The 26,977-nt window shown below is 43.6% G+C and overlaps 2 protein-coding genes across 3 annotated transcripts; both read right to left on the minus strand.

The window, feature by feature from the left end:
* Positions 1-15,263: 15,263 nt before the first annotated feature.
* On the minus strand, positions 15,264-18,386 carry LOC306981775 (ras-related protein Rab-9A-like; the record flags this gene model as incomplete). Of its 2 annotated transcripts, none has more annotated exons than XM_079581429.1 (2): positions 18,144-18,386; positions 15,264-15,901 (listed from the first exon to the last, which is right to left on the minus strand). In XM_079581429.1, exon 2 carries the CDS (start codon positions 15,864-15,866, stop codon positions 15,264-15,266), a length of 603 nt encoding a protein of 200 aa, XP_079437555.1. In that variant the 5' UTR covers positions 15,867-15,901; positions 18,144-18,386. The 2 variants fall into 2 exon arrangements, with proteins under 2 accessions (XP_079437555.1, XP_079437556.1); XM_079581430.1 differs by lacking the exon at positions 18,144-18,386 and adding an exon at positions 17,093-17,099.
* Positions 18,387-19,485: 1,099 nt separating this feature from the next.
* Positions 19,486-23,725, minus strand: tceanc (transcription elongation factor A N-terminal and central domain containing). Its single transcript, XM_079581810.1, has 4 exons — positions 23,577-23,725; positions 21,086-21,224; positions 20,669-20,734; positions 19,486-20,394 (listed from the first exon to the last, which is right to left on the minus strand). The coding sequence occupies exon 4, from the start codon at positions 20,387-20,389 to the stop codon at positions 19,508-19,510; it is 882 nt and encodes a 293-aa protein (XP_079437936.1). The 5' UTR covers positions 20,390-20,394; positions 20,669-20,734; positions 21,086-21,224; positions 23,577-23,725; the 3' UTR covers positions 19,486-19,507.
* Positions 23,726-26,977: the final 3,252 nt, after the last annotated feature.

Below are 26,977 nucleotides of genomic sequence, written 5' to 3' on the forward strand. Positions count from 1 at the left end.
ACTATGAAACGTATGCCAGGTTCTGCTCCTTTCCTTTCTTCATCCTTAACTTTTGATTGATTCGCTTGATGTGTGTTGCACTATTATTGAGAGAAAATATGGGAGATCCCTCTAAATCTAGCCCCGTGCAGAATTACTGTGTACAATTCAATCCGAGCTGTAGCACTTAACTCGCAAAGGTATCGTGGTCCAACGCACTGAGTTGTAGCTTCATATCCATCTCTGAAACAAACTAATTTCAATATTTCCAAGATGTCAGCGCCTGGACGTTGTAAATGGCAGCAAAAGAACCAGTCTTTAACACCTCAGGTAATAGTCCAAATCTTTGTTTTCGTTCACAGAGCTACACCACTGTCAAACTCGCTCAGTGTCAACCACACAACCTGCCGTTTTACTACAATGTGCTCCTTTTTACCAGTAACATGTGTAAATAGCCAGTTAACAAGCCCTAGACCCCGCCCCCCCCAAACTGAGATAAACAATGTATGCTCTGTTGTGTACTTGTACTTTCTGAGATCTCCGTGTTTAGCACTCGAATACCAACAACTGTTCCATCTTCAGTAATTTGTCGTGAGGGATCTGCGGCGCTTGCTTTTGAAATACGTGGGTTAGAGGGAATTTACTTATGTTTTTAGGCAGCTGGGTTCTTCTTGTGATTGAGTAATGATAAATGGATAATGCAGTTTGTTTTTTTTGTTTTTTTCTGGCCAAATGAGTGACCCATGAACTTTGTGCGTCACCTCTTCCTTTTACTTTTATCTTTTGTATTGTCATGTATGAGCCACAGAGACGGTTTTTCGATGTTTACACTCTCAACAATCAGGAATTTTCATACACATTAATTTTATAACCGGATATTGTTTGGTAGTCATGAAGTATATTCTATATCACTGGTTAATTCACACTTGAGAATACTAAAGACGACCAATTTTTAAACCTTGGATGAGATGAAGCATGTCAGTATTGTCCATGTGTGAAGCTGTCTACTCTGTATAAAAAAAAAAGGACTTTATTGTTTTATGTTTTGAATAATGGTTCACTCTCCGATAGGACGATGCGTGTCAGGGTGTTGTTGTCTCCTTGTTACTTGCATGAAGGAGGCATGACTGTGTTTTTGCAGTTTTTTCAGGTGATGTGTAGTCAATTGTACTGACAACTATGGTAGGCGGTGTTTGCCCCCCTCTTCTACTCACTCTACCCCCCCATCCCCTCTCCCCCCACCCAGCCCTTTTCTAAAACAGACTCCATTGTACTTTGATGGCATTGTAGTCCCTGTAGGTGTTTCATTATGGTTTCATTTTGATTTTTTAAGTTGGAAATAGTTCTACGACTCCTATTTAGTGATTTTTGTAACCTTCTCTAGTAAAACCGATATTTTTTATTATCGTGACACTGGACTCCTCTGCCTCTTCATTGAGTCTGCATTTCTGGGTTCATTTTTCAGTAATGTTTGAGTTACTAATGGTCCAAAAAAAAAAAAAAAAAAGGAAAATGACAGTAAATCTGTAAATTAAGTTATTGTTGATTTTGTCAACTATGTATTAGTTTATGAGGAAAGTTTTGTCCACACTCAGCCGTGGAAGTACTCAAATTGTATATGTGGCAACTGAGGGGTTAATAGACTAATTGAATGATAGTCCTAAAACGGTATAGATCATAGGTGTCAAACTCTGGCCCGCAATGTAATTATATTTGGCCCGCGAGGCTATACCAAACTACTCGAGCTGGCCCACCGGTATTATACAGCACATTCATTCATCGCTAATACTACAAATCCCATAATGCCTTGCTGTTTTGGCGCGTCAATCAGGACAGGTCCCAGAAACGCTCCTCCTCTCCTCTGTGACAGTAGTTATAGCGATCTCAAGCTACAACTGTCACTGTGGAACCCCTTCCCAAAAATGGCGAAAAGAAAGGCAGACAACAGTTGGGTCCATATTAAAAGGTTCATTTGTTCAATGGTGGCCCGCGACTTTGTTCCAGTTTTACATTTTGGCCCACTGTGTATTTGAGTTTGACACCCCTGGTATAGATTTTCCAACAACGCCACCCCAGACTTCCTGGGGAAAAGAGAGTACTACAGCTTAGAGGCTCGCAAGTACTGAAGCAAAGGCACTGGTTCCATTTAGTTTACAGACTTTATTTTGCATTAATAGAAAACATTCCATTTAATTTCAGTTGTGTTCAATGTATTTACAATTTCGTAATAAAATACCCTTTGTTTAAAAGGAGCTCACATTTTTAAAATAAAAAGAGGTTCAGGCATTTAAAACCTCCTGCCTGCCTGGCCGACAGAACCCAGGGCATAGGCAGTGGACGCACTTTAACGGTCTGGAGTGCGGTGCCAATCTCCAGGCACACCAGAGAGCGCAGCAGGACGTGCCCGCTTTAAGACACCAGTGCGTAAGCGCGAACGAGCGCACAACGGAGCAGAACCAATCAAAAACAAAACACAGAAGAAAGAAAGAAACAAAACAGACAGCGGAGGCAACGTGCCGGTGCCACTGCAGACCACTGAGGACTCCTACAAAAAATGAATTTGGATTATTAAACTAAACCCAAGTGAAAACAGGAGCTACAAAAGCTAAGGAAAACATACCGCTGAGGATGCGTGGATGCGCACGGACCACGGCTGGTTGACGTGGAGAGCAGAGTGCCAAGCCGTCGGCTGGGCCTCCAGCGAGGCTATAACCAAAGCGCTGGTTAGTAGTGACTTAAGACTGTTGGAAAGTCCGCATGGACAAGAGAAAGAGTTACCTGCACGAAGGCGTCACGCAGCGATGCGGAGCTCGCGGCCAACAGCGGCACTAAAAAGTGACACAAAGCGGCTGCTTAAGGAACGGGGTTTTGCGTTAAAGCGTTATGTTAAGAATTTGGACATGGATTGGAAACTACCTGGAGCTGGAGGACAAGGCGGCCAACACAGAGAACCCGGAAGAGCGTGTGGGGCAAAGACGGAGCGAGAGAATGGGAGCGCTTATATAGTCCACCAAGCCAGCGCGACGGGGCGACAGGTAAGAGCGCACCCAAACACCGGCCTCCAAAGCCCGTCTTACCACATATAGTAAGTAAAAGTACAGGTGAATTTAATCAGGTAAAAGTAAGTATTCTATTATAAAATCTATTTAGGTAAAAGTAAAATGTAAGTATATGGTACAACAACTAATGTAACCCTATAAGGACAAAGTTAGTATTGCACACTCAAAAGAGTTACATGTTATTTTTTTTATGAATGATTGTGTTCTTGTTATATAGAAGAAGATCTTTATTTATATAGCGCCTCTCACAGACATAGTCACATAAAGCGCTACATGAGACAATTGTACATTTACTCCACACTCAGTGGTGGTAAACTACGTTTGTAGTTTCAGTTTCCCCTGGAACAGAAGTGCTGTCGCGACTGCGCTAACGGTCGCTCTGACACCACCATACTGGGCCATCCTGGCCTATTGTACATGTTTTTAGTGGTAGGAGAAACCGGAGTGCCCGGAGGAAACCTACGCAGACACGGGGAGAACTTGCAAACTCCACACAGAGAGGCCCCGTCCTGGTGGGAATCGAACCCTGGACCTTCTAGCTGTGAAGCGAGAGCACTAACCGCTGCGCTACCCTGTCTAACACTGTGTGGAGGCACAGTAAGTTTATGTTGAAAAGATGACACCAAGGCAAAACACAGCCCACGACTTGCAGGGCATATATTCACAAGTAGCCTATGTAAGTCTCTAGCCCATTCCTGTGCAGAGTTATGATTTTTTCTAAATTACCAAAATGCTCACTTTAGCCACAAAGGGGCAGCTTGATTAGAGAGGGCACTGACATAGTAAGAAATCAGGATATAAACACATCGCAGTCAAGTGGGAAATGGACTTGTGACACAGGCTTGTAAAGTGCAATAAATGTAAGCCGTTTCATGAGGCTACAGTCCTGTCAGGCTCATTATTATTTATTTATTTAAAAAAAGTCCTCAATGTATTTTCCCAATCAAAACCCCATATATTATACTTGTATCCCGAAGTTTGAGTTATTGTTGGTGCGGCTCCGACTCAGGCTTCTCATGTGGCGCCTTATGAAAAAGAATTGCCCTCCCACCTGCCTAAAGGTGTGATTTTTGAGAAAACAAACAATAGGAGACTGCAAATCGAAAAACAAGATTCTGCCATCTCAGGAGGAAGTCACAAATTTAGATACAATTTTGAAATGTCACTACAATACCGGCTGTGCTTGTGACATTAAGAGCATAAGAGCATAATGATAAATCCGAATCACAAAATTGAGTCGTTCAAACTTTTAACTTGATCTTGATCTTAACTTGCAATCAAGTGAAGACATGTGTGAGAACAAATGTGACAATTTATTGCTTGATCATCTTTTTCTTTCACTCCACAGAATTTGCAGTATTTATCCATGTTATCAGTAAATTCACAGGACAAAGACAAGTCAGTGTAAATGTCCAGATCTTCAATTATGTTCCGATCAGTCAGTCAGACCTGTATTCTGTTGCACCGGCACCAGATGGAGCTAAAGTTAATCTCATGTTTGACACGCGCTCAAAACTCACTATTACCTCTAGATGTCGCCATTTCCCAGATACATTCAGGCCTGCACGGACACGCAACAACACGCGCTTAAAACGAAAGGAAATATAAGAATCAAAATTGATATCTTTAATACTTTGCCTAAAGGAAATAGTCACTGTTTGGCCTATAATGCCTGAGCACAGCAGATAATGAAAGAAAATTGTTATTGTGTGGTTTATAGCTGAATCTGAAGCCTGAATGTATCTGGGAAATGGCGACATCTAGAGGTAATAGTGAGTTTTGAGCGCCTGTCAAACATTAGATCAACTTTAGCTCCATCTGGTGCCGGTGCAGTAGAATACAGGTCTGACTGAAGCGCGGCCTATTTGACTGATCGGAACATAATTGAAGATCTGGACATTTGCACTGACTTTTCTTTGTCCTGTGAATTTACTGATAATATGGATAAATTCTGTGGAGTAAAAGAAAAAGATGATCAAACAATGAATAGTCACATTTGTTCTCACACATGTCTTCACTTAGCATTTAACTTGATTGCATTATCTTTATCAGATCAGTTTGTTTCCAAAACGTATGAAAAACACATGAAACCTGTTGTTTGATGCAGCAACGTTTATTAAAAAAGTCAAATACGTTTTTTTCCCCCTGTAATTAGCCGCTGATGAGCTTCACCTGCGCTCATAGAGAAAACCCCGCCCCTTCCCCGTAGAGCGATTCCTATTGGCTGAGCTGCGTGTCCGTCAGCCACGCACACCTGCTTATATTGCGAAAATTAGGGAAAGAGTTTGGGATCTCGGCGGTGGCGGCAGCACGAGCTCTTCGGCGTCTTCTGGATCTGACTTGAAGCTTCTCAAAGGTGAGTTCAGTTATCTTCAAGAAAACATTTGAGTTTGAATGAATGCAGATGTTTGGAATAAAGTTAACACTGAACCCCTTGTGCAGGTGGAGGAGCGGACCCGTCATCTGTCCGGAGACTCGCACCGACCGCGGCCATCGTCGACTTCAGGTATTTACTGCGACCGCTTTTCGTTTGGGATGTCTGGGGTAGTAGGCCTTGTAGATACTTCCAAATTAAATCATTGATCTGCGTAGATTTCTCACCTTACACTGGGAGTGACCCAATGGGCTCGTTCATTTGTTCATTGAAAAGATTTGGCCACTTCTATTTTTGCTCTGGTGACACTGGTCTATCTAGTCATGATTTAATCCGGTTTAAATATAATCCCGTGCGGCCTTTTATTGGTCTGAACGCACCTGAGCGCAATCTCCTAATTTAAAACCGGGCGGAGTCTTGGTTGATTGGCTTCAGTCAAGTCTGTGTAAAGTGATTTTTAATTTTTGTAAATGTAGGCTTTATCTTCAATTTAAAATGGGATGGACACCCTTTTTTTTAACCCTTGGCCTTAGTTATGTTGTGGCTCATCAGGCCTTTGTTTTATTGGATAATCATCATAAGCATTATCTTTCACAAAGTGCATATTGAATACAATTTAAACCAAACATAATTAATTAATTATTCACTTATAATCAGAATACTCACTATAATGACTACTCTTACAAAATCTAATATTCAATCAATTGTTTTGTATAGCCCAATATCACAACAGGTGATAAGTGAATTAATTATAGACTTATTATATTCCTAATATTTGCAACAATTATAAATAAAAAAAACAGGATTATTTTGTTACCCTCTGCTCATCATAGAAACAAATTCTCATCCCTTCAAATAGTTTGTCAAATGTTAAACTTAGAAACTAAAATGCTGGAGTTCCTGTATAAGGATTCAGTGATATTTTGCTGTTTTTGTTGTGGAATTGGAATCTCTAAGAACTAAATTGAAGAAATTAGTGGATCATGATAACAATACATAATTTCTAGATCATGCATGTTTGTAATTTAGTGCATTCACTATTAGATTCTATGGGAGCTCAAAATCCCTGAACTAAATCTGTAGAAATGCAAAATCAAGTGACCATGTCCAAATATGAGCGTAACTTGGGTCCCATTTTAGTGTCGGAGTTTTATCAATTCATCAGTATTGTTTAAACCTGACAAATACTTTAGAACATCTTTTTTTAGGCTAAAATAGCTCGATGTTTTTGCCTCAGTGTAGCGTTTTAATTGTATCTTTTTGCAAAAATCAAAACTTGGGTCCTTGGGAAATCTTTATTGCATTTACAACTCTTGCTTGTTCTCTCCCAGGTCTGCGGCGGTTCAGAACTTTTGTTGAAAATCCACATCAGCGAGAGCACGGCGGCCAACCTCCTCCAGAAGACTATCCTCAGCTGCCAACATGATCTGTAAGTATGCAGTTTTGTAGTAGGCGCCACATCTTATTTACACCTTCTGTAAAAAGTAAGGAGAGGTGGGGGTGTAGGTCGGTGTCCTGAAAGGAAATACCCTTCCTTACTTCACAAAAAAGTAGGAAAGGTGTGTCCAGTCAGGGCACCTACCTACACCCCCACCTCTCCTTACTTTTTACAGAAGGTGTAAATAAGGCATGGTCCACCGTTTCTACATACTGAGATATATTCTTACCTTAGACGAGTTTATTTGTACCCGTCTGGTCTTCCCCCGTGCCGTCAATCACGTAAACACAGTGCAGACGGCGTTAGCATTTAGCCTCTCCTCTATAGCTCCAAACTAAGTCATGATAGAAGCTACCAAGCTCTTTCACGTTTCCCTTTTTTAAATATGGCTACGTGAATTGTTCCACTACAAAGTATAATCACACAAAATGAAACAATGTGGATTTTCTAAGGCGTAATAATACTTTACTGTGCAGATGCCAAACTACCCCTGGTATTATTACGCCTTTTATCCGCATTGTTTAATTTTGTGTAATTATACTTTGTAGTGTAACAATTCACGTAACTATATCTAAATAGGGAAAACGCGGAAGAGCTTGGAAGCTTCTATCTTGACTTAGTTTGGAGGTAGAGGAGAGGCTAAATGCTAACGCTATCTGTGCTGCGTTTATGTGACGACAGACGAGTACAAATAAACTTGTCTAAGCTAAGAACATCTCAGTATGTAAACGGTGGCTTATTCATTTAAAAAGCTCGATGTTTTATGCAACAATCCAAACTTGTGTCAAAAATCTTTTATTGGTCACACACATTTACAACTCTTGTTTGTTCTCAGGTCTGCGGCCGTCAGCGAGAGCACAGCGGCCAACAGGATCTGCGGATGGTAAGTATGCAGTTAGGTCCTACCTCCCCCTATCCTACCTTTTACACTTTGTGTAAAAAGTAGGCAAGGAGAGGTGGGAGTGTAGGCAGGCACCCTGACTGGATGTACCCTTCCTTACCTACTTCCCAAAAAAAGTAGGTAAGGAAGGGTACATCCAGTCAGGGTGCCTGCCTACACTCCCACCTCTCCTTGCCTACTTTTTACACAAAGTGTAAGGGGGAGGTAGGATAGGGGGAGGTAGGATAGGGGGAGGTAGGATAGGGGGAGGTAGGATAGGGGGAGGTAGGATAGGGGGAGGTAGGATAGGGGGAGGTAGGATAGGGGGAGGTAGGATAGGGGGAGGTAGGATAGGGGGAGGTAGGATAGGGGGAGGTAGGACCAGAGGTGGCGGCAGCACCAGAGGTGGCGGCAGCACCAGAGGTGGCGGCAGCACCAGAGGTGGCGGCAGCACCAGAGGTGGCGGCAGCACCAGAGGTGGCGGCAGCACCAGAGGTGGCGGCAGCACCAGAGGTGGCGGCAGCACCAGAGGTGGCGGCAGCACCAGAGGTGGCGGCAGCACCAGAGGTGGCGGCAGCACCAGAGGTGGCGGCAGCACCAGAGGTGGCGGCAGCACCAGAGGTGGCGGCAGCACCAGAGGTGGCGGCAGCACCAGAGGTGGCGGCAGCACCAGAGGTGGCGGCAGCACCAGAGGTGGCGGCAGCACCAGAGGTGGCGGCAGCACCAGAGGTGGCGGCAGCACCAGAGGTGGCGGCAGCACCAGAGGTGGCGGCAGCACCAGAGGTGGCGGCAGCACCAGAGGTGGCGGCAGCACCAGAGGTGGCGGCAGCACCAGAGGTGGCGGCAGCACCAGAGGTGGCGGCAGCACCAGAGGTGGCGGCAGCACCAGAGGTGGCGGCAGCACCAGAGGTGGCGGCAGCACCAGAGGTGGCGGCAGCACCAGAGGTGGCGGCAGCACCAGAGGTGGCGGCAGCACCAGAGGTGGCGGCAGCACCAGAGGTGGCGGCAGCACCAGAGGTGGCGGCAGCACCAGAGGTGGCGGCAGCACCAGAGGTGGCGGCAGCACCAGAGGTGGCGGCAGCACCAGAGGTGGCGGCAGCACCAGAGGTGGCGGCAGCACCAGAGGTGGCGGCAGCACCAGAGGTGGCGGCAGCACCAGAGGTGGCGGCAGCACCAGAGGTGGCGGCAGCACCAGAGGTGGCGGCAGCACCAGAGGTGGCGGCAGCACCAGAGGTGGCGGCAGCACCAGAGGTGGCGGCAGCACCAGAGGTGGCGGCAGCACCAGAGGTGGCGGCAGCACCAGAGGTGGCGGCAGCACCAGAGGTGGCGGCAGCACCAGAGGTGGCGGCAGCACCAGAGGTGGCGGCAGCACCAGAGGTGGCGGCAGCACCAGAGGTGGCGGCAGCACCAGAGGTGGCGGCAGCACCAGAGGTGGCGGCAGCACCAGAGGTGGCGGCAGCACCAGAGGTGGCGGCGCCAACCTCCCCTTCTCCAGCCCTCCCCTCGCCCTCCCCAGCCCTCCCCCCCCCCCCCCCGGTAGGGATGGTAGGGATGCAACCTGCTTGTCAGGTTGCATCCCTACCATCCCTACCTCCAAGGTAGGGATGCAACCCGACTAGCAGGTAGTCCCTGCTAGTCGGGTTGCATCCCTACCTTGGAGCTCATTCATACTTCATAAGACAAAAGAACTTCTTGCGTCTTATGAAGTATGAATGAGCTTTATGCTGTAAACTCTTGATTTTACTGATTAACTTTGAAAAAACAAGGCTGTTTCCTCAAAGTTAATCAGTAAAATCAAGAGTTTACAGCATAAAGCTCATTCATACTTCATAAGACGCAAGAAGTTCTTGCGTCTTATGAAGTATGAATGAGCCTTAAAGGAATAGGCCAACGTTTTTAAATACTGAGACATTCTTACCTTGGACGAGTTGATGTGTAGCTGTGGTCTTTACGCTGCCCTGAGTCACGTAAACAGCACAGACGGCGTTAGCATGTAGCCTCTTCTCATCTATGATCCAAATGAGATCAAGTTAGAAGCGACCAAGCTCTTCCACGTTTCCTCCATTTTAAATATGGTTAAATGAGCATTACACGATCAAAGTATAGTCATGCAAAATTAAACATGTCTATTTTCTAAGCGGATAAAAGGGGAACTATACCGCTATTTTGCAATATAGTTCCCTTTATCTGCTTAGAAAAGACAAGTTTAATTTTGTGTGATTATACTTTGATCCTGTAAATGCTCATGTAACCATATTTTAAAAAGGGGAAAACGTTGAAGAGCATGGTTGCTTCCACCTCCATTTGGATCCATAGATGAAAAGAGGCTACATGCTAACGCCGTCTCCGTGACTCAGGGCAGCGTAAAGACCACAGCTACACATCAACTCGTCCAAGGTAAGAACATGTCAGTATTTAAAAACTAGCCTATTCCTTTAAGCCCATCTACGTCATACTTACCGATGTGGATGAGACGACTGAACTTCACTCCATCTGAAATGAGAGAAGAGGTGTCAAAAAATTGTCGGCATGACTGTTATAATGAAAATGTACAATAAACTTGAATAAACAGTTCAACACTGCATTAACTTCTATGTTTTTTGTTAATTGAAATGGTTTACATTTTTACAATATGTTGATAGAATTTATCAGCCAATGGTTATCACAAAATGAAGTTAAGATGTTCTTGACCTACTCTAAAAAAAAGGCTACATGAAACTTAATGGAAACAAACCTTGAGTTGATTGCCAAAAACTCATTAGTGGATTGTATTTCGTGAACAATAATTTCTATTTAAATGAAAGGGCAAAGGGGAAAGTTTTATATTAGACAGGTTTTTAGTTTTACATATAGCTATTTTTGTAGCAGTTAATTTTTTAGGCTTTCTATCATTAAAGGTCAAATGAAGTTTTTTAAAATAGCACATCCAGATTACAGCTAAATAACCCTTTGTACAGAGGGCATAAATTAACATCTGCATCGACATTATACCATCTGACTTAATGACTAGTGCAAATAGAACATTTGAATAAAATAAATTAAAAAACAATGCGGCCGTCGATGGGAGCCTACCTGGGTCTACTGTGGACTGTGACCTCCCGGATGACTGGGATGTGGTTCTTCTGTGCAACCGTCTCCGGACCCATCCAGCGCCGGCTGCACCTGCACAAGACACAGGGTTATTAAATACACTGGGATAAGCAAGAATTTGAAAGACAAAGTATCAAACGTGATAAATGGAGCTTTTAAGCAAGAGCTAAATTTGATCCTCATTGCCAAATCGAGAGTTCCAAGTTTTAGCTTTAAGCAGACGGTAATCAGCCGCACGTACTAAATGTGTTGTGGTCGGCATGTTCTGCCACTGAGTACATTTCTTATCCAATCAGATGTGTTAAGATTAGGCACTAGCCCACGAGCGTTAAGGTTAGTGGCTTGGTCAGGGTTAAGCTGATTGGTTATGTAGGCGCCAATCAGCCGCACCTGCGCCAATCAGCCGCACCTGCGCCAATCAGCCGCACCTGCGCCAATCAGCCGCACCTGCGCCAATCAGCGCCAAAAACATTTGAATTTGTTGATTAAGAAATTAGGGTTCAAAGGCACATGAAATTATTAAAATCAAATCGAAACTTGTGTAAAGACTTAACTGATCATTGAAGTTTGATTAATAGTGACATTTGCCTCTGGTTTTAGTGATCACTTAATTAAATGCATATCTGCTAATCTTAAACTAAAACCAATCTTAAATCGGTCCGTGACGGGCACGTATTATTTGGACATTTTAATTTGGTCTTAGTCTGAATGAAAATTTAGGTTTTAATTAACGTTTTGACATTTCAGTTAACGAAAATGACACGTCAATTTAGTAGACTAAGCCAAGCTTCACATTTATATAATTTCATGTTAACATTACATTAGGTCGCGCTGCCACATGGACCTGATTTCTTCACATGAACAAAGTCCTTTGGAATTCAATTCAGATGTCACGGGGTTCTCTCAAACTGCGTCATTGGAAACTATGTTTTGCTTTAGTCAATAATAATAACTGGATATTTCCCTAATAGTGCTAATCTAATTGAGATGTAATGCTTTGAAATTAGTTTAAGTCTAAAATTAGTTGCAGAACAGAGTCAACTCACCGATGTAGATGCTTCTTCAGATTCAGGAGCCAGAGGTGTTGCTGCCGCCGTCGCTGCTGCTCCCAAACTCTTTCCTTGATTTCTCCCTTATAACAGCTGCTGACAGACAGTAGCTCCTCCCACAGGGCGGGGCTTTCACTGCAGGAGCGCAGGTGGAGCTCATTACCTGCTGATTGCACAATAGTACCTCCCCCAAAATGTTTCAACTTCACAAATAAAACCTTACATCCAATTATAACGATTAAATAAGGATAAAGTATATTGCAGACATTCAGTTTATTACCAAAATGGTGGGAAAAACAAACTACTGTGTGATCAAACATAATATAGATGCTGTGAGAAATTCCCATCATCCAAGGAGTCCCTGAACATCCATATAGATGGTGGATAAATCAAGCACACCTTCCCTGTTCACTCCGCCCTCCACCACCTGCTGATGATCAACAATCATCCACCTATATATGACCCTGCACTCCATTGTTCTGTCTTTCCCCTGCCTTCATTCGGAGTGTAAGTTCATGTTCCTTTTTGTTACTGCCTGTTTATCCACGTCTGGATCTTATATGTTATGTTTTGACCAGACCTTATTTCTGTTACTTAACTCATGTTGGACTTATGTGATTTCTAATTGTTCCATCTCCTCTGTTTCAGAGACAAAAAGACATTGTGGTGGCGCATTGTTGGCTGGCTGAACGCGTGCATAAGAAAAAGTAAAAATGCCAAAAAACGTAAACATGTCGTCGGATATGTCCATCAATTTATTGCAGTCCAGGGTGATTATTATGGAAAAAGCTGAAAACAAAATAATCTAACTTACAGTATGGATGATTGGAAAGTTTCTCAAAGCATGTGCTCCAGCAGCGCCACACCGGTTACTAATTGGCGCACCTGCTAAATGGGCCACTCCCAGAGCGCCCCCTAATGGCTCCACCAGACATCAGAAGAAACTACGCTTCTTGCTCTGAAGGCAAAAAGAAACGTAAAAGAACAAAGACTGGAGAAAATAAACTTACTAAAACTGATCCCTTGCCTCCTGTCTGTCCATCTAAAGCAGGGGTCTCAAACTCATTTGGACTGGGGGCCAAAAATGCGAACCCAGTGTTGGTCGGGGGCCGCAACTGACGAAGCCTTTTATATTAAGTCAATTATGATTTAGCAACTTTTTATTGTTTGCTATAATATAACTTAAAATAGACTATACATGACCTATCTGCACATTTTTAAGCTTCCAGATGTTTCCAATCAGCCAAACATTTGCTGAGCTTCTAAATTTGAAATTACAGACTTAGACAATTAGTTTTGTGTAATTAATCCCATTTTGGTTCTGGGCATCAGTGATGTTTCAGGAGTCAGGTCCAGTTTCTCTGTGAGCCTTTTAAAGAAATGCAAAATGTACAAATGTCATTTTAATTTAATGTAGAAAAGCCCAACCAGGGACTGGAGCTGATCATGAGCACCAGCAAAAAGCATCAGCTTCAAACTTGTTTTGCTCTGTGTTAATTTTCACCCTGTCAGATAATAAATACATCGATGAATGTGTGGACTTGGACACTTTTCCAGACTCTGGTGTGTCTGAGATCAACTCAGTGAGATTCACCTCATGTAAATAATGTGGAGTCACTGACCTCTGACCTCAGGCCTTTTTCTGACCCACAGTTAGAGAACTGATAGGGCTTATATTTTTTACTGTCAATGTTGCTGTCATTATTTGCAGTATTTTAATACATTTCCATATTCTCTATTTGTAATGTAACTATGGATCATGTGTTCCCACATGTGTCCTTAATAAAGATTAAATTCATTGACCTGATAATGTAGCTCTGAGAGAGAGATGGAGAGAAAAGGCTCCTCACTTTACTGTTGTGACGCTTTTAAACACTATGCAATGCAATGTGTTCGCTTTGCAATGTCCTAGGCTGGGTTTACATGGGCACGATGCGTTACGAATGCCACGAATCCACATTCGTGTGGATTCAGGATCACGAATGTGAGTGGAATTGGTAGAGGTTTCACGCGCCACGAACTGTTGCTGCGTGTTACGATTAATGGCACGAATAATTACGCACGGTCACGAATATGCATCCCGCACTGCTGCGTGCGGTGGCGCACTGCTGCGTGCTGTTGCGGGTTATTGGGAATTGTCGCGTTCTGTCAAAAAATCTGCCAAGAATTGGGCGAATGTGGACAAGATCGCCTGCCGCCCACACAGGGTTGGAGGCGGAGCAGAGAGATCTCGCTCCACCGTGCGCCCCTGACTCGTTGGGCTCTTGCCAAATCGGGATAAACAAAAAGTGAATTGACCATCAGCGTTGGGCTTGTCCATAAACTGAAGAATAGCAATAGTTTTTTCAGTCTATGGGACAGTCACACCAGTTCAACCCCGCTCCTGTCAACGTGTAACACGGGCAAACGCATCAACAAACGCACGCGCTTCATGTCAGATAAGTCAGTGCAACAGCCGCACATTAAGGGCTGACTTTACTCCACAGAATAAACATAAAACACTACACTCACTGTGCTCTCGATCTCCTGAGGATCCGTCGTAGAACTTGCTGCTCTTAAACCTCTTTAACCATGATTCTCACTCGTCTGGTCAGTCCTCAGCTCCAGTTGGAAAAACTTTATAATCCACAAACACAGGCCTGTCTTCACCTGCCCCGCGCCCACCGCCGCTTGTTTTACGTGTCTAAGGTTGTAAATAAGCCTTAACTTATCCATGATGTAGCTGCTGGAACCACGCGCTGTTGTTCAGGGACAGCGGCGCATCTCCCTTCCCCTGTCTGATGTTTACATTCTCGCGTCCGCAGCAGCGTTGGCGCTACCGCGCGGTGCCTCATGGGAAATGTAGTTCTAATGTGTTTAATGTGATTTACCGGCGGGCCGCATATAATATAAATAAGTAATTATCTCGCGGGCCGCAAAAAATTACCTCGCGGGCCGCATTTGGCCCGCGGGCCGCATGTCTGAGACGCCTGATCTAAAGGTTTTACATTTACCAGAGTCACAAAATTTACAGATGCTTTTTTTTTTTTTTTTTTACTGTTACTGACAATGTAAATTGAAGTCACATTGAAAGATCAGCCCTGTCACTTTGTCCATGTTTTAATCTCTAAACTCTACAAGGTCCAGAGCATAGACTGTTTTCCCATTCCAAATGTTATGCAATAATTTAATTCTTTGAGATCCTAGAACGGTTATTTGACTTTCTCACAAGATCAACACGATGTAGCTCAGCAAAGATACTGAGCTTTTCTTCTCTGCAGTCGAGTGCCCTGGACATGTGTTTGCAAGAGTAAAAACACAAGATTTTAAAATAAAACACTGATCTTGTCCATTTAAATTCCGATTGGCTTCGCTCCTTCACGGTAAAAATAAAGCTCAGTAGTGAGACATGTTTTCAGCAGCACTGCTGGTCGGGGTGTGGTTTCCTCTGTATGTCCACTGTGTTAGTGTGAATAAGATGCTCCGCTTTATCATCCAGAGCCAACACTCTCCTCACTGCCTCCTCAAACGCAGACGACACGTTGGTAGCGTCCTTTGCACTTGTCTCGAAGTAGGGATGCTCTCCATTCTCTCTGCACCACTTCCTCGCGTCCTCCCCGGACACCTGCCGCTCCGGGACGTCCAGCTTGTTCCCCAAAACCACAAAGGGGAAGTTATCCGGGTCCTTCACATCCGCGTAGTACACAAACTCCTTTTTCCAATTGGCCAAGTTCTGGAAGCTCTGCCCGTCGTCTACGCTGAACGTGAGCAGGCAGCAGTCGGACCCGCGGTAGAAGGGGGTGCGCAGGCTGCGGAAACGCTCCTGTCCCGCCGTGTCCCAGATTTGCAGGGTGACCGTGTGCCCGTCCACTTCTAGCTCCTTGTTGAGGAACTCCACTCCGATGGTGTGGAAAAGGTGCGCGTCGAACTTGTTGGTCACGTAGCGGTTCATGAGGGAGGACTTGCCCACGCCGCCGTCGCCCAGCAGGATGACTTTGAGGAGAGCGGACTTGGACATCGTGGCCACAGAGGAGGTGAAGATGGGGAGAAAAACTGCTGGAAGAAGGAAAAGGGGATAAAACATTAAATAACATCACAAGTCTGGTGCTTAGGCCTAGACATATACATTAACCTCACTATCAAGGTTAATGTAAATCAAAACTTTCTTTTAATCAGCCTCTATATGTAATAACTTGTGGTTTTGGCCAAATTGTATTACTTAACAGCTCCACCTGGTGGCAAGTTAATAGAATACAGTTCTGACTTTAATAAAAAGCATAAAAGGAGAGAAACTGATGATGTGGACCCCATCCTTCCCTGACCTCAACCCTATTGAGAACCTTTGGAGCCTCACAAAAAAACACTTCTATGAGGATGGGAGGCAGTTTTCATCCAAACGGCAGCTCTGGCAGGCTTTTCTAACATCCTGCAAAGAAATCCAAGCAGAAACTCTCCAAAAACTCACAAGTTTAATGGATTTAAGAATTTTGAAGCTGCTCAAAGAAGGTCCTATGGTAAAATATAACTTGACCTGTTTGTTGTTTGTTGATGTTTTTTGATGAATTCAACAAATGACCATTTTCAGTTAATTACAAGCTTTAAAATGTATTGAAACGATGAGTTGCAGAATCATTTTGAACAGTAGATTTGAGGTTTTTACAATATTTATTTTTGAAAAAAATACTGTTATCACTGGGAGGTTTTTTCAACCACATTTAAATGATCCTCTACCAGTTAAAGACTTGAAAATGATGCTGACTCTCATTTGAGTTGACAGTTTAGGAAATCTTAGAAAAATGTCATTTGCATAATAATTTGGAACTCAGTGTATCAATCTGCTAAAACTTTCTGTCAACGCCATGTAATAAGTTTTGGTGGTTTTGGCCAAATTTGAGTGATTAACAGCTCCACCTGGTGGCAAGTTAATAGAATACAGTTCTGACTTTAATAAAAAACTGAAAAAGTAACTTATTTGTACTGATCAAAGCTAAAAATAATCTAAAAATTATATTAAGTGGGAAAATAAACGAATACAGTACAAGGCATTACTTACTTACATTTACATTGAACAGTCACGTCCCGTCTAATCTTATCTTATAATTAACTGATAATGAAGCTAAAAAAAGGCAACTGTCACCTGGTCTGTTATTTTACACGGAAGCACAATGGAAAACTACCTCACATGACAGAGCCACAATAATCCTCTACGTATGATGATGTGAAGTATTAATTTGTGTCGCTTACCTTCAAAAACTGCTGCTCATCATCACAAACCTAGAAGAGGATGACACAATATTTTAGTTTCACATTCAGCACAAGGTTTATCAGAGCTACATTTGCATACTTAGACAAGCCCCAGTCTTATTACACCCATAAAAAAGATCATAGGCTGTTATGTAGTATAAACAAACAGTGTCTGTGGAAAGGTTGTGCAACAAATGATGTTTGAGGACAGCAGAGATCTGTCACATAACTTATTGTTGTCTGGGGTCAGGTGTTTTTTTGGATACACTTAACTATATTAGAAAAAAGTAAAAATTCTGTGCAGGCCCTGTCACTTTTGCTAAGTCCTTGTAAGTGTCAATTATACTAAAATATGTACAAAAGTTATTTCAGTTTTGAACTAGTTTAGTTTAGAGAAACTCTTCCCACTCTCTCTGGCTGGCCTTGTGTAATATTATTGTTGCTAAATACCCACAGAAATACTCTACAATAAGTGTGCTTTGAAAATAAGTGTGCTTTGAAACCTAACATGGTTTTTCATCCAAAATGATTTGAAGCTCACATTATGTGTAACAAAAAGCTTGAGGGCAGCGTTCCACGTGCGCGCACACACGGGTCATGTGCCTCCTTAAGCTCAGCAGATGGATCGAATTTATAGGTAAAATGAAACCGTGTATCTTTTATTCAAACAGATAGTCACTGTATCACTTAAGTCCATCATTTTCTCTTTCCCTCATTCATGATGGCACACCACTCCCACACTGCAGGACAGCATCGCAATACATTCGTTTTAAGCCGGTTATGACACAGCTGGGCTTGCGCCGTGAACAAAGTAAAAAAAAAATAACGGTGGAAGGTCATGCCACACTTATAATTATAGTCCGTGGCAACTCCAACATTTCAGCCTAGCCCGTATGTAGACAGTAGTTAAGCCATGTAATGTTGCCGATCAAAAAGGGGAAGTAGTAAACTTGCTTAACCTGTCACTTTACAGTTCGCCATATGCAGTAATGACTTCTGCCTTTTACGCGTCGATCCATTAAACCCATGCATTCATTCATCGCGCACTTACGTGTCGTTGTCCTGTCGTGGCTCCTGTGTGGCCCTCAGCCCGGTCTACAGTGGCAGAGGTTCGGGGACATGGCTCTGCGGCGCGCTCTGCCGTGTGTGTGTCCGCTGATGACGCTCATATGACCCGTGCGTCACGCCTACTCCATCATGCGCTCCGGCGGCACCTCGTCCTGCTCCCGCAAAGATATGGCAAATGAGTATGAGGTACACGATACAAGTACTTCTCTTTTGGTCCAATAAATCTATCCAGTGTACAGCATGTGTTAAGCTCAAACGACAGGGCCCTTGAAAGTTCATCACTCAAAGTAAAAGTGAAAATAGCTTAGGCCACACATTAAAGACTTTATCAACATGCAAATAACACAGTCAGCCTTCTCACTTTTTGTGATAAAGCGGACTGTTGTGACACTGACTGATGGCCTTACTGTGATGTTAAGCAGGGCATTGACGGGTCTCTGTGACTTAAGGGTGAAATCTTTCTTTTTACACCCCTCTCTGAATAGTATCCACACAGATACCGCTATCACACTGCTGTGATAGTGATAGCACTGCTGATACTGCTGTTACATGTGGCTCTCCCAGATGGAGGACCCTGCAAACCTTCAGGAAGCCAAATTAACTAACAGTTGTTGCAGGGTACTTGTAATGCTACACAGACGTGATAAACAATTATTCCAAGATGACCACACTTCCAACTTCCTGCTTCTAGTTTGACCACATTGCCCAGTTTGAAGCAAGCCAGTGTGCCACGTCAACATATATTAGTAGCACAAGCATATCCAAGTCTGATTACTGACTCACATGCTCGCCGTTTGCTCGAGTCACATGCCTGCCTCCACTCTGCTGCCCCGAAAGAATGCATCTGTGGAGAATCGACCCCCCATTTAGCCCGAAAATTCACTTTGCAGAACTGTATAATGTTTAAAAAAGAAAGAAGTAAAGTCCAGCTCCTTGTGATTTTTTTTTAGACTAAATAGCACTTACAAAGTTCACAGTGTGAGACGATGACATGGCTGTTTGTTACAAAGATAAGGATGTGAGCCAAGACTAGACAAAGTGAGTCAGACTTTTCATTTTGAAGTCCTGGTCGCTGGGGTTTCTGAAGTATTGGACAGTTTGGTGGGTGCATGGATAAACGCTACAAATTCCTCGTTGGTCACATGTCATGATCACAATGCAGGAAATCTTCCACTGAATTCCTGCAGTTAAGGAATCGTGAATAGACCCTTTAAAAGTTGAAAACAAAATGCATTCTCAGCTGGAACCTGGAGGCAAAAGTGAGGTTTTGGCAAATGACCACCAACAGCTTTTCTCTGTACACTCCACACACATTTATTAAATCAATGACATGAATCCTTATCATATTCACAGGCAGACCCAGTTGTTATGGTACCACTGCTGCCCACAAGTCACACAAGTCACGAACGTCATCGAGTCATCGTCCGGCCCGCCCTGTTTGACCCAAGCGGGCAGGAACAGGGCGCCCCGGGACACCTGCGTCACCCGGCACTCCGTCCCGTCGCATCTTTTACACCGTATCTTCCGCGTGGGGGTTCCTTCTACGCTCTGCGGCAACTGCCTTTCGCTCACGCTTTGGGTCGAGTACTCCCGCCTCAAACGCTGCAAATCGGGACTCGCCATGTCTTCTGACGACATCTGAGCGAAGAGCTGAGGGGACAGGGACCCGTTTAAAAGCCCCTCCCCGAGATGCCGGCTTTTGGGGTTCTTGAGGTTGGCGATTTTGCTGCGGACGCACGACTTGTATCGGGACAGGTTGGACTTGTGGAGGTTGTGAATGTGATTTTCGATATCATGGGCTAGAGTTGAAGCTTGGGCGTGGTCGCTGGGTTGAAGGCAAACAGCAGAAGTAAGAAGCTGGACACATTTCAATCTAACGGGTGATAAATCAGAAGATTGTTCAGTTTTTGAATTGTCGGTCGGTTCTTTTTCCATCTCACTTTTTACGGTTAAATCAGTCTTCTCGGATTGACCCAGATTCGTTCTTTTCTCGCCATATTCTCTCTTCCATTTTGCCAGTAAACTCTTCACCGTCTTCTTCACGGTCTCGTCCTTACACGATTTGAGGACACGGTACAAAACTTTCACCACATCCGTCGTTTCCAGTTGCTCGGTTGTGATGCTGAGCTTGTCCAGATCACGCAGAAGCACCAACATGTCGCCGTAGTTTCTCTCTGTGTCAAGTTTCTCCAGTTGCAGAACACAGCTGAGGATTTCCTTTGTGTTCATGTTGCCTGTGTGAGAAAAGAATATCAAGAGAAGATAAATGACAGCAGCTTTGACATTTGGTAAAACTGCATCCAACAAAACAAAATGTGCTCTATACATAATAAAAATAACAAGTGGGATGAACTAACCAGGTCTCCATGGGACACACTATAGTATTTCACATAACCTGAGTCATAAGTATGTTCTCAGCAAAGTAGCTTTATAAATGCAGGTTGTGTTTTTTTATAAATAAATCAAAATTACGAGTGCTGTTCTAAATTTCAAAGCATTTTATAATACCTGTAATCCATACTCTCTTCACATATAAAAACAAACCGTCTTCAAGGGGGCGGCCATGTTGAATGTCCAAAAATAAAACAGAACAGATGTGTTACCTGCTTTAACCACAAGATGGTGCTGTCACTCAATCATCCCATTCAAACCGTGAGATCTTCTGTGAAGGCTATCTTTTAATGATGCTTTACCTAAGGGTGACATCATACAGGACCTGCATTATGTCTAGGGTCCAATAGACAAAAGGAATTTCATTTGTGTTAGTGTCTAAGTCTGACAGATGTCTATTGACTTGAAGTGACAGTTTTTCTAAACAGTTATTTGGCCTTTGTCACTACCTGTCATTCCAAACTAAATGGATGGTCTTAAGTGAAAATGCCAGGTATGTCAGAGGTGAACTGAGAGAATTGTGGCAACATGTTACCTGTCATCCGATGCTGCAAACGTGTTCAGTGCTGGATGTATGGAGGCGACGTGCAGAAACTTGCAGGACTGGAGAAATGCAAAAATGAGAATGAGGGAAAGAGGCATCTTTGAGCAAGACATAACAAGTCTCCAGGCTCTGTGACCGCAAAGCAGACAGAGAAAGTCATAGTTTTGGGTTATGAAAAGTGTGGACAAAAACAACTCATCAATGAGAAAGATAATCAGTTTAAAGAAAGACATTTAACGTACCACCAGGCCTAGATTAAGATCAAGAAAGAAGACACTTAAACTGGATTAAATTATGTCTAAACCAGATATAATGCTCACTTAAATGCCTTAAAGCACACCTTCAGTTATTTATCACTAAAATGAATAAAGTCTAAAATTGCAGTTGATGCTGGTATGTGCACCACACTCTGAGAACCACAGCTATAGGAAGCACACAGAGGCTGGTTACAAACTCATATAACAGTAAAGTTGTGAACTAAAGTACATTTTATTTCAGCATGCGCTTAAGGGCGGTTCACCTAAAAGTCTGACAGAGCTGGCTCTGTTTCAGGTGAAAGTTGTGATTGGCAGATACGTTTTGCCAAACAGGGTATTTTTAAAATGTGTAATGTTTGACCTTTTTTGGCAACACCGAGTTGCCAAAATGCACTCTACAATTTCACACATATCCGACTAAACTGTTGCCCTGCATTATCTTACTCTGGGTGAACAACTATGATATTTCACCTCATAATATCGAGCAGAAGTGCCCCGTGATTGCTCACATTGTGCCAGTTTGGCAAATGTTGTGCAAATGTTCAATTCCTCCATTTGAGTCAAAGGTCAGTTTATCCAAGCCACAAATGCAACAGAGCATAATCCAGAACAACAGACTGTTTGCCATTTGAAGCTCTCAAGAAGAATCACTAAGTGCTTCACTGGATCCATGTCCTTAAGCTACTAAAACAAATGTGTGTTTATACAGTACAAACGCAAACGCACAATAACATGATCCTAATTCAACACAAGCTCATTATCCCTGTGATTATTCATGTCTAAATGTATTTAAGGCTCCTAAATTAAAGAACGGGGCTGCTTCTAAGTCTGGTTATGTAATCAATAGTGAAACCCCACCCTTCTGGAGTTACATTAAAATGTGCTTTTAGGACTGACGCAGCTGGGGCCAAAGTCTGCGGACTCCTTGGGGAAAATTGCTGTTTCACGTTAAGTCTTCGGCCTTTCAAGCTTTTAAACTGACCATAATGGAAGTTGGAGCTTTTAAAAACGTTTCGGATTATCAAGCCGTACATGTAAGATCGAGTATGCCTTCTTTTTTGTTTTGGTGCTTGAGGCTACCAGACCATGTGATTTCTTTTTCACCACAGCAGGGTCTCTCACTCCAAACTGTGTGAGATGGGTGGGGTCGCCCCTCTCCTCTCTTCTCCTTCGGACACATACAACAAAAATCAGATTGCACGTTTCCACTTGCCTCCCTTTCGCTACGCCATTTCGTCTCCCATTCCCCCCAAAAAAACATTCCTAAACCTTTCCAACTAATTCCTCAGCCGACCCAGACAAGTCCCTCTGTCCCTCTTGCTCTTTCTTATCTGCAGGAGTGGAATTTTACCAGCCCGCCTCAGCGTTCGGTAGCGCTTTGCCCATCAGGTGGCGCCCTTGTCTATGCGGAGCCCACTTTCATTCATTTGCTGTATCACATCCTGCTTTTGTTATGGCCCCGCCTGCTGCCCCGGACCACGCCACCCCCACGCATGAGCACCCACAGACGCACACACAGACACCACCGCCCCGCCCCACAGAAACAGTCTTGAGAAATCTTACAAATAAGGAGGAGGGGGGGGATGCTTGTTGAAATGATGGCTTGACATTGGTGAAAACATACCCGTGGATGCTCGTTTCCCTAGAAAATACGTAAAACAATGCACTTCCGCTTTTCGCGATTTGCTAAAGCCTGGTGTAAAACCGCTTGACGAGGGTCGGGGCTTGAAGCTGTGGTTGAGAAGCTATATCGAGCTCAACATTGTCTCACACCCACGCCGACCTAGAGGTGATCACACATGACTGAGAAGCATTTTTTGTTCCTTCTGTGTGCGGGGAAATGTTTCAGGGAGGAGTTTGTTTCGAGTAAAGAGAAAAAGGTCACATTATTGGCAGCAGCTACACGGGAAAATCTCATTAAACGAGGAATTCAATGGCAGTAATATATCCTAAAGTATGTTTGAATCCACTTTCCCTGCAAAGCCTCTCTGGAGTCATTTTTCTACCCGTGGCTGCCCTGTTTTATTGGGTATTAAGTGTATTTGACTTTCAAAAGCTGGTAAACAATGAAACGATTCAAATGACAAGACTCCACACCTTGGCTTTGCCTTTAAAGGATGTCATTCTTATCACGACCTAAATCCTACGTGTTTTTTATATGGACAACTCTTGGGTGCACAGCCTTTAAATGATTCTTAACAACTGTTGAGCCCAACCCCAAGACACTCACGACTTGGACCCTTGCACGGCCTTATGGGAAGTCCCGGCTCAGTGATGCACAAATAGCTTCCCCGCGGGGAGGCAGGGGTCGGGAGCTGCAGTTGTGGTCCATCCGCCTGGCTTTGCTGTAACGTGATCACAGGGGAGGGCCCGGGCGCAATCTGCAAAATGTGCACAGGTGTCAGCAGCGGATTAGCGCTCAAATAATCCAAATTATTGTCAAATCCGAAGGGTTTATGGATAACTGGATTGGGAGCGGCCATTGTTGGAGTATTAGTTTTCACTTTGTATTGTGTGGTACTTTGTTTCGTGTCTCACAGAACCAACTGTAAACAATTAAAAAAAGCCAGCCCAACAATATCATGTAGCAACAATGGCAATAAATTTAGGCTCATTCTTTCCTCTTGTGGACCGCTAACAACGCATAGATCATTCGTTGCTTTGATGATGTTTTATGGCGTAACAGCACTCACAATAACAGCTAATGTGGCTGTGCGTATTTGTAATAGGCCTCATCTATAGCAGGGCGTTGCACATGGGGCTGTAAAAGCTGCGATGTGGCGGTATGCGCTAAAATATGGCGATTATGGCTTTCATTAAGGGCTAAGGAATCTGGGCTAAAGCATATTTTATTCCTTCTTGCAAACCAGTATCCTCTGTCTGAGGCTGTGAGCGCGGTTAAACATCTACCCTCACGTAAACAGGTGTGTTCAAGTACATCAAGATAACAGCTGAAAGAGCCTTTGTTTGGAGTGGGAGCAGCCAGTGTAAATGACCACTGTAACATAGCTTTAGCGCCAAAAGAGGATTATCTTATCTAATACTACAACCATGAGATCTGCAGGAAGTAACAAGTACTACAAATTATTACTCACAGGATCCTTTAGTGTAATATATAGAAGTGCTTTTGTTTTGGGTTACAACTTGTTTGACCAGTTTAGAGCTGAATAAGCCTGAGTTACCTTGGCACAGTCCTATAATTGCCCTGGTTTGCATCTGATGGTTCTCAGAGAGCAACGATTTCACCCTTAATACAAAAACTCTTTCTGCTACATATCAGGACTGAGGAGAATTAGTTGGATGCATGTCTTTTGGGAAGGAGGAGGCCACAAAAACGAGTGGAGACGCTATTCAAAAGTGTGTTAAAAAAACAACAAAACAGAAAAAACATTCCTCTAATTCCATATTCCGGTAATCCTGATATCGATATGTGGCTACAATACGACAGCTCGAATGCCTCAGTTCGCAACCAAACAAAAGAAACCGCTGAGAGGGAAAAGCTCCTTCTCCTTGTTGTGTTTCATTGCGTGACTGTTTGTCTTTTTATTTCCTTTTGGTCAAATAGGAATTTCCCTGTCACCGGTTGGATAGGACAGAGGCAGCATGTACTGTACTGTCCTCAGCACATGTTTAGCCCCGCTGACCCCCTCCTCTTTTTTGGGTAATTTCCGTTGAAAGGTTGCGCCTGGATTCCAGATAAACCAAGATTCATGAGCTTGTGGCGCACATGCATAGCCTTACACTCGTCTCAGAACACATTTCTTGCCTCGCTGCTTCTGTCGCTTTCAACACTGTCTGATGCATGCTAAACAAGTTAAAAAAAAAATGCTTAGCTGTGTGCCTGTTGATGACAGAAGCGCAAAAATGTTCCTTCTGGACGCTGACTGGACAGGCGCCATAGGAATGTGCACGTGCGTGGAGACATTGCCAAAAAGACTAGCTATTAAACTCCATCGATTCTGCACAAAGAAGCGGGCTCTGTGGTGTTTACCAAAGCAGCAAAGCCTGTGAAGACGGAGGTGTCAGAAAGGGTGAGATCGCGGATTTACTCGCACAAAATAGAAACAAAACAAACTCCTGGCATCCCTTAGCTATCGTCCTCTCAGCTGATGGCATAATAAATGTGATGACTACCCATTGCCACTCTCAGCTAACCAACAAGAGATAGATCGGCCAGTTTCCTGAAATTCCGAAGCCATTTCTGGTCAGATGTTATCGTACACACAATCACGGCTATCTCCAAATCTTGTCTCTGGGTAGCTTTGGTTTCTACTGTCAAATCTTCACATCAAAGACGCTGGAGAGAGGATAATCTGGTTAATCCAGACAAATTATAAGGAGTGGGGGTCGAAATGTCAAACTAGCGGTTTCGACACAGGTCTCGCTTGAGCACGCCCTGGATATGTGTCACTGGACATCGCAGAGTCGTCCTCCCAGTTGTTCTGGCTGCTCTGGGAAACTGTTAACCTTTGAACTGGATTATTTCTGTGACTAAGGAAGCCGGGACCCACTATCACCCTTTACCTATTGTCTTTTCCTCAAAAATTTTTACAGATTTGAGGCAAGAGTTTATTAAGAGTTTTTGTTGAACCTTTTTTTATGTTTCAAAACAAAAGTGAAGAGGAAGAGGGACAGTTTCATACTTTCATACTCGCTCATAGCCCGTACGTACAGTATGTTAGCCCGGCTACAGCTATGGAATATTTATCTCTTCTTATGTCACATCCTGTGCCCATTTCCAATAAGGAAGTGAACTATCACAAAAAGGTCTAACCATGAACAGAAGTGCACTGCCTGACCCCATAAAGTAACCACCTGGATTTAACTAAGCAAACAGGTGGGTCAGTTTGACAGGTTTCGGTTCATCGACACCATGTGCCCGAAGAATGAGGTCAGACAACCTGAACTACCTGACTGACCAGGTTACTCCGTCAGTGGATTTCTTCTTCCCTGATGGCAAAGATGAATATGCCAGGATTCCTCAGGCTCACATTGTGAAAGAGAGGTTCACAGAGTCCAGATCTTAACCCCAGTGAGAATCTTTGGGATGTGCTGGAGAAGGCTTTGCACAGTGGTCACACACAAATAGTTAAAATTGCTCGGGTAAAATGGGTAGTCTAGTCTGGAGAAATAGCTGTCAAATGTACTGTGCCCTCTGCACAAACTTCACTGCAGCAGAACCACAAAAAACCCATAATTCAACGGTTTTGCTAACTTGCTAACTTTATTCATTCACAAAACTATTCCTCAGCTTCATTCATTGACTATTTAAAGTCTCTCAAGACGGGATTTGACTTCACAAGATTAACAAAGTGGGGTAGAACACACACACATCTGTCGGAACATAGGCCTATTCATTGCACTGGCCTTTGAACTCACTCCAGTTGATGTGAGGTTAGCCACATCTCACTTCCTGGTATTGAGTTGACATGAAGTACTCGTCTCACTCTTAGGGGGGGAAGTACAAAGTAAAAAAAAAACAACACACACACACTTTAGTTATTGTGCTGGTTCACTGCTAAGAGGAAGTGGCAGAAAACAGGAAGAGCGAAGTCAGATGTGGTGCTATGGTTCAGAGGTAAGTCATAAGTACTGCCAAAAATGGTTGATTACACGTTAGCTTTA

Source organism: Gobius niger (genome assembly GCF_951799975.1).
Source record: "Gobius niger genome assembly, chromosome: 23".
Classification (NCBI taxonomy): domain Eukaryota; kingdom Metazoa; phylum Chordata; class Actinopteri; order Gobiiformes; family Gobiidae; genus Gobius; species Gobius niger.

What these genes read in the sequence shown, in the direction of transcription:
- tceanc (XM_079581810.1), bottom strand. Translation starts at nt 20,389, where the DNA reads ATGAACACAAAGGAAATCCTCAGCTGTGTTCTGCAACTGGAGAAACTT.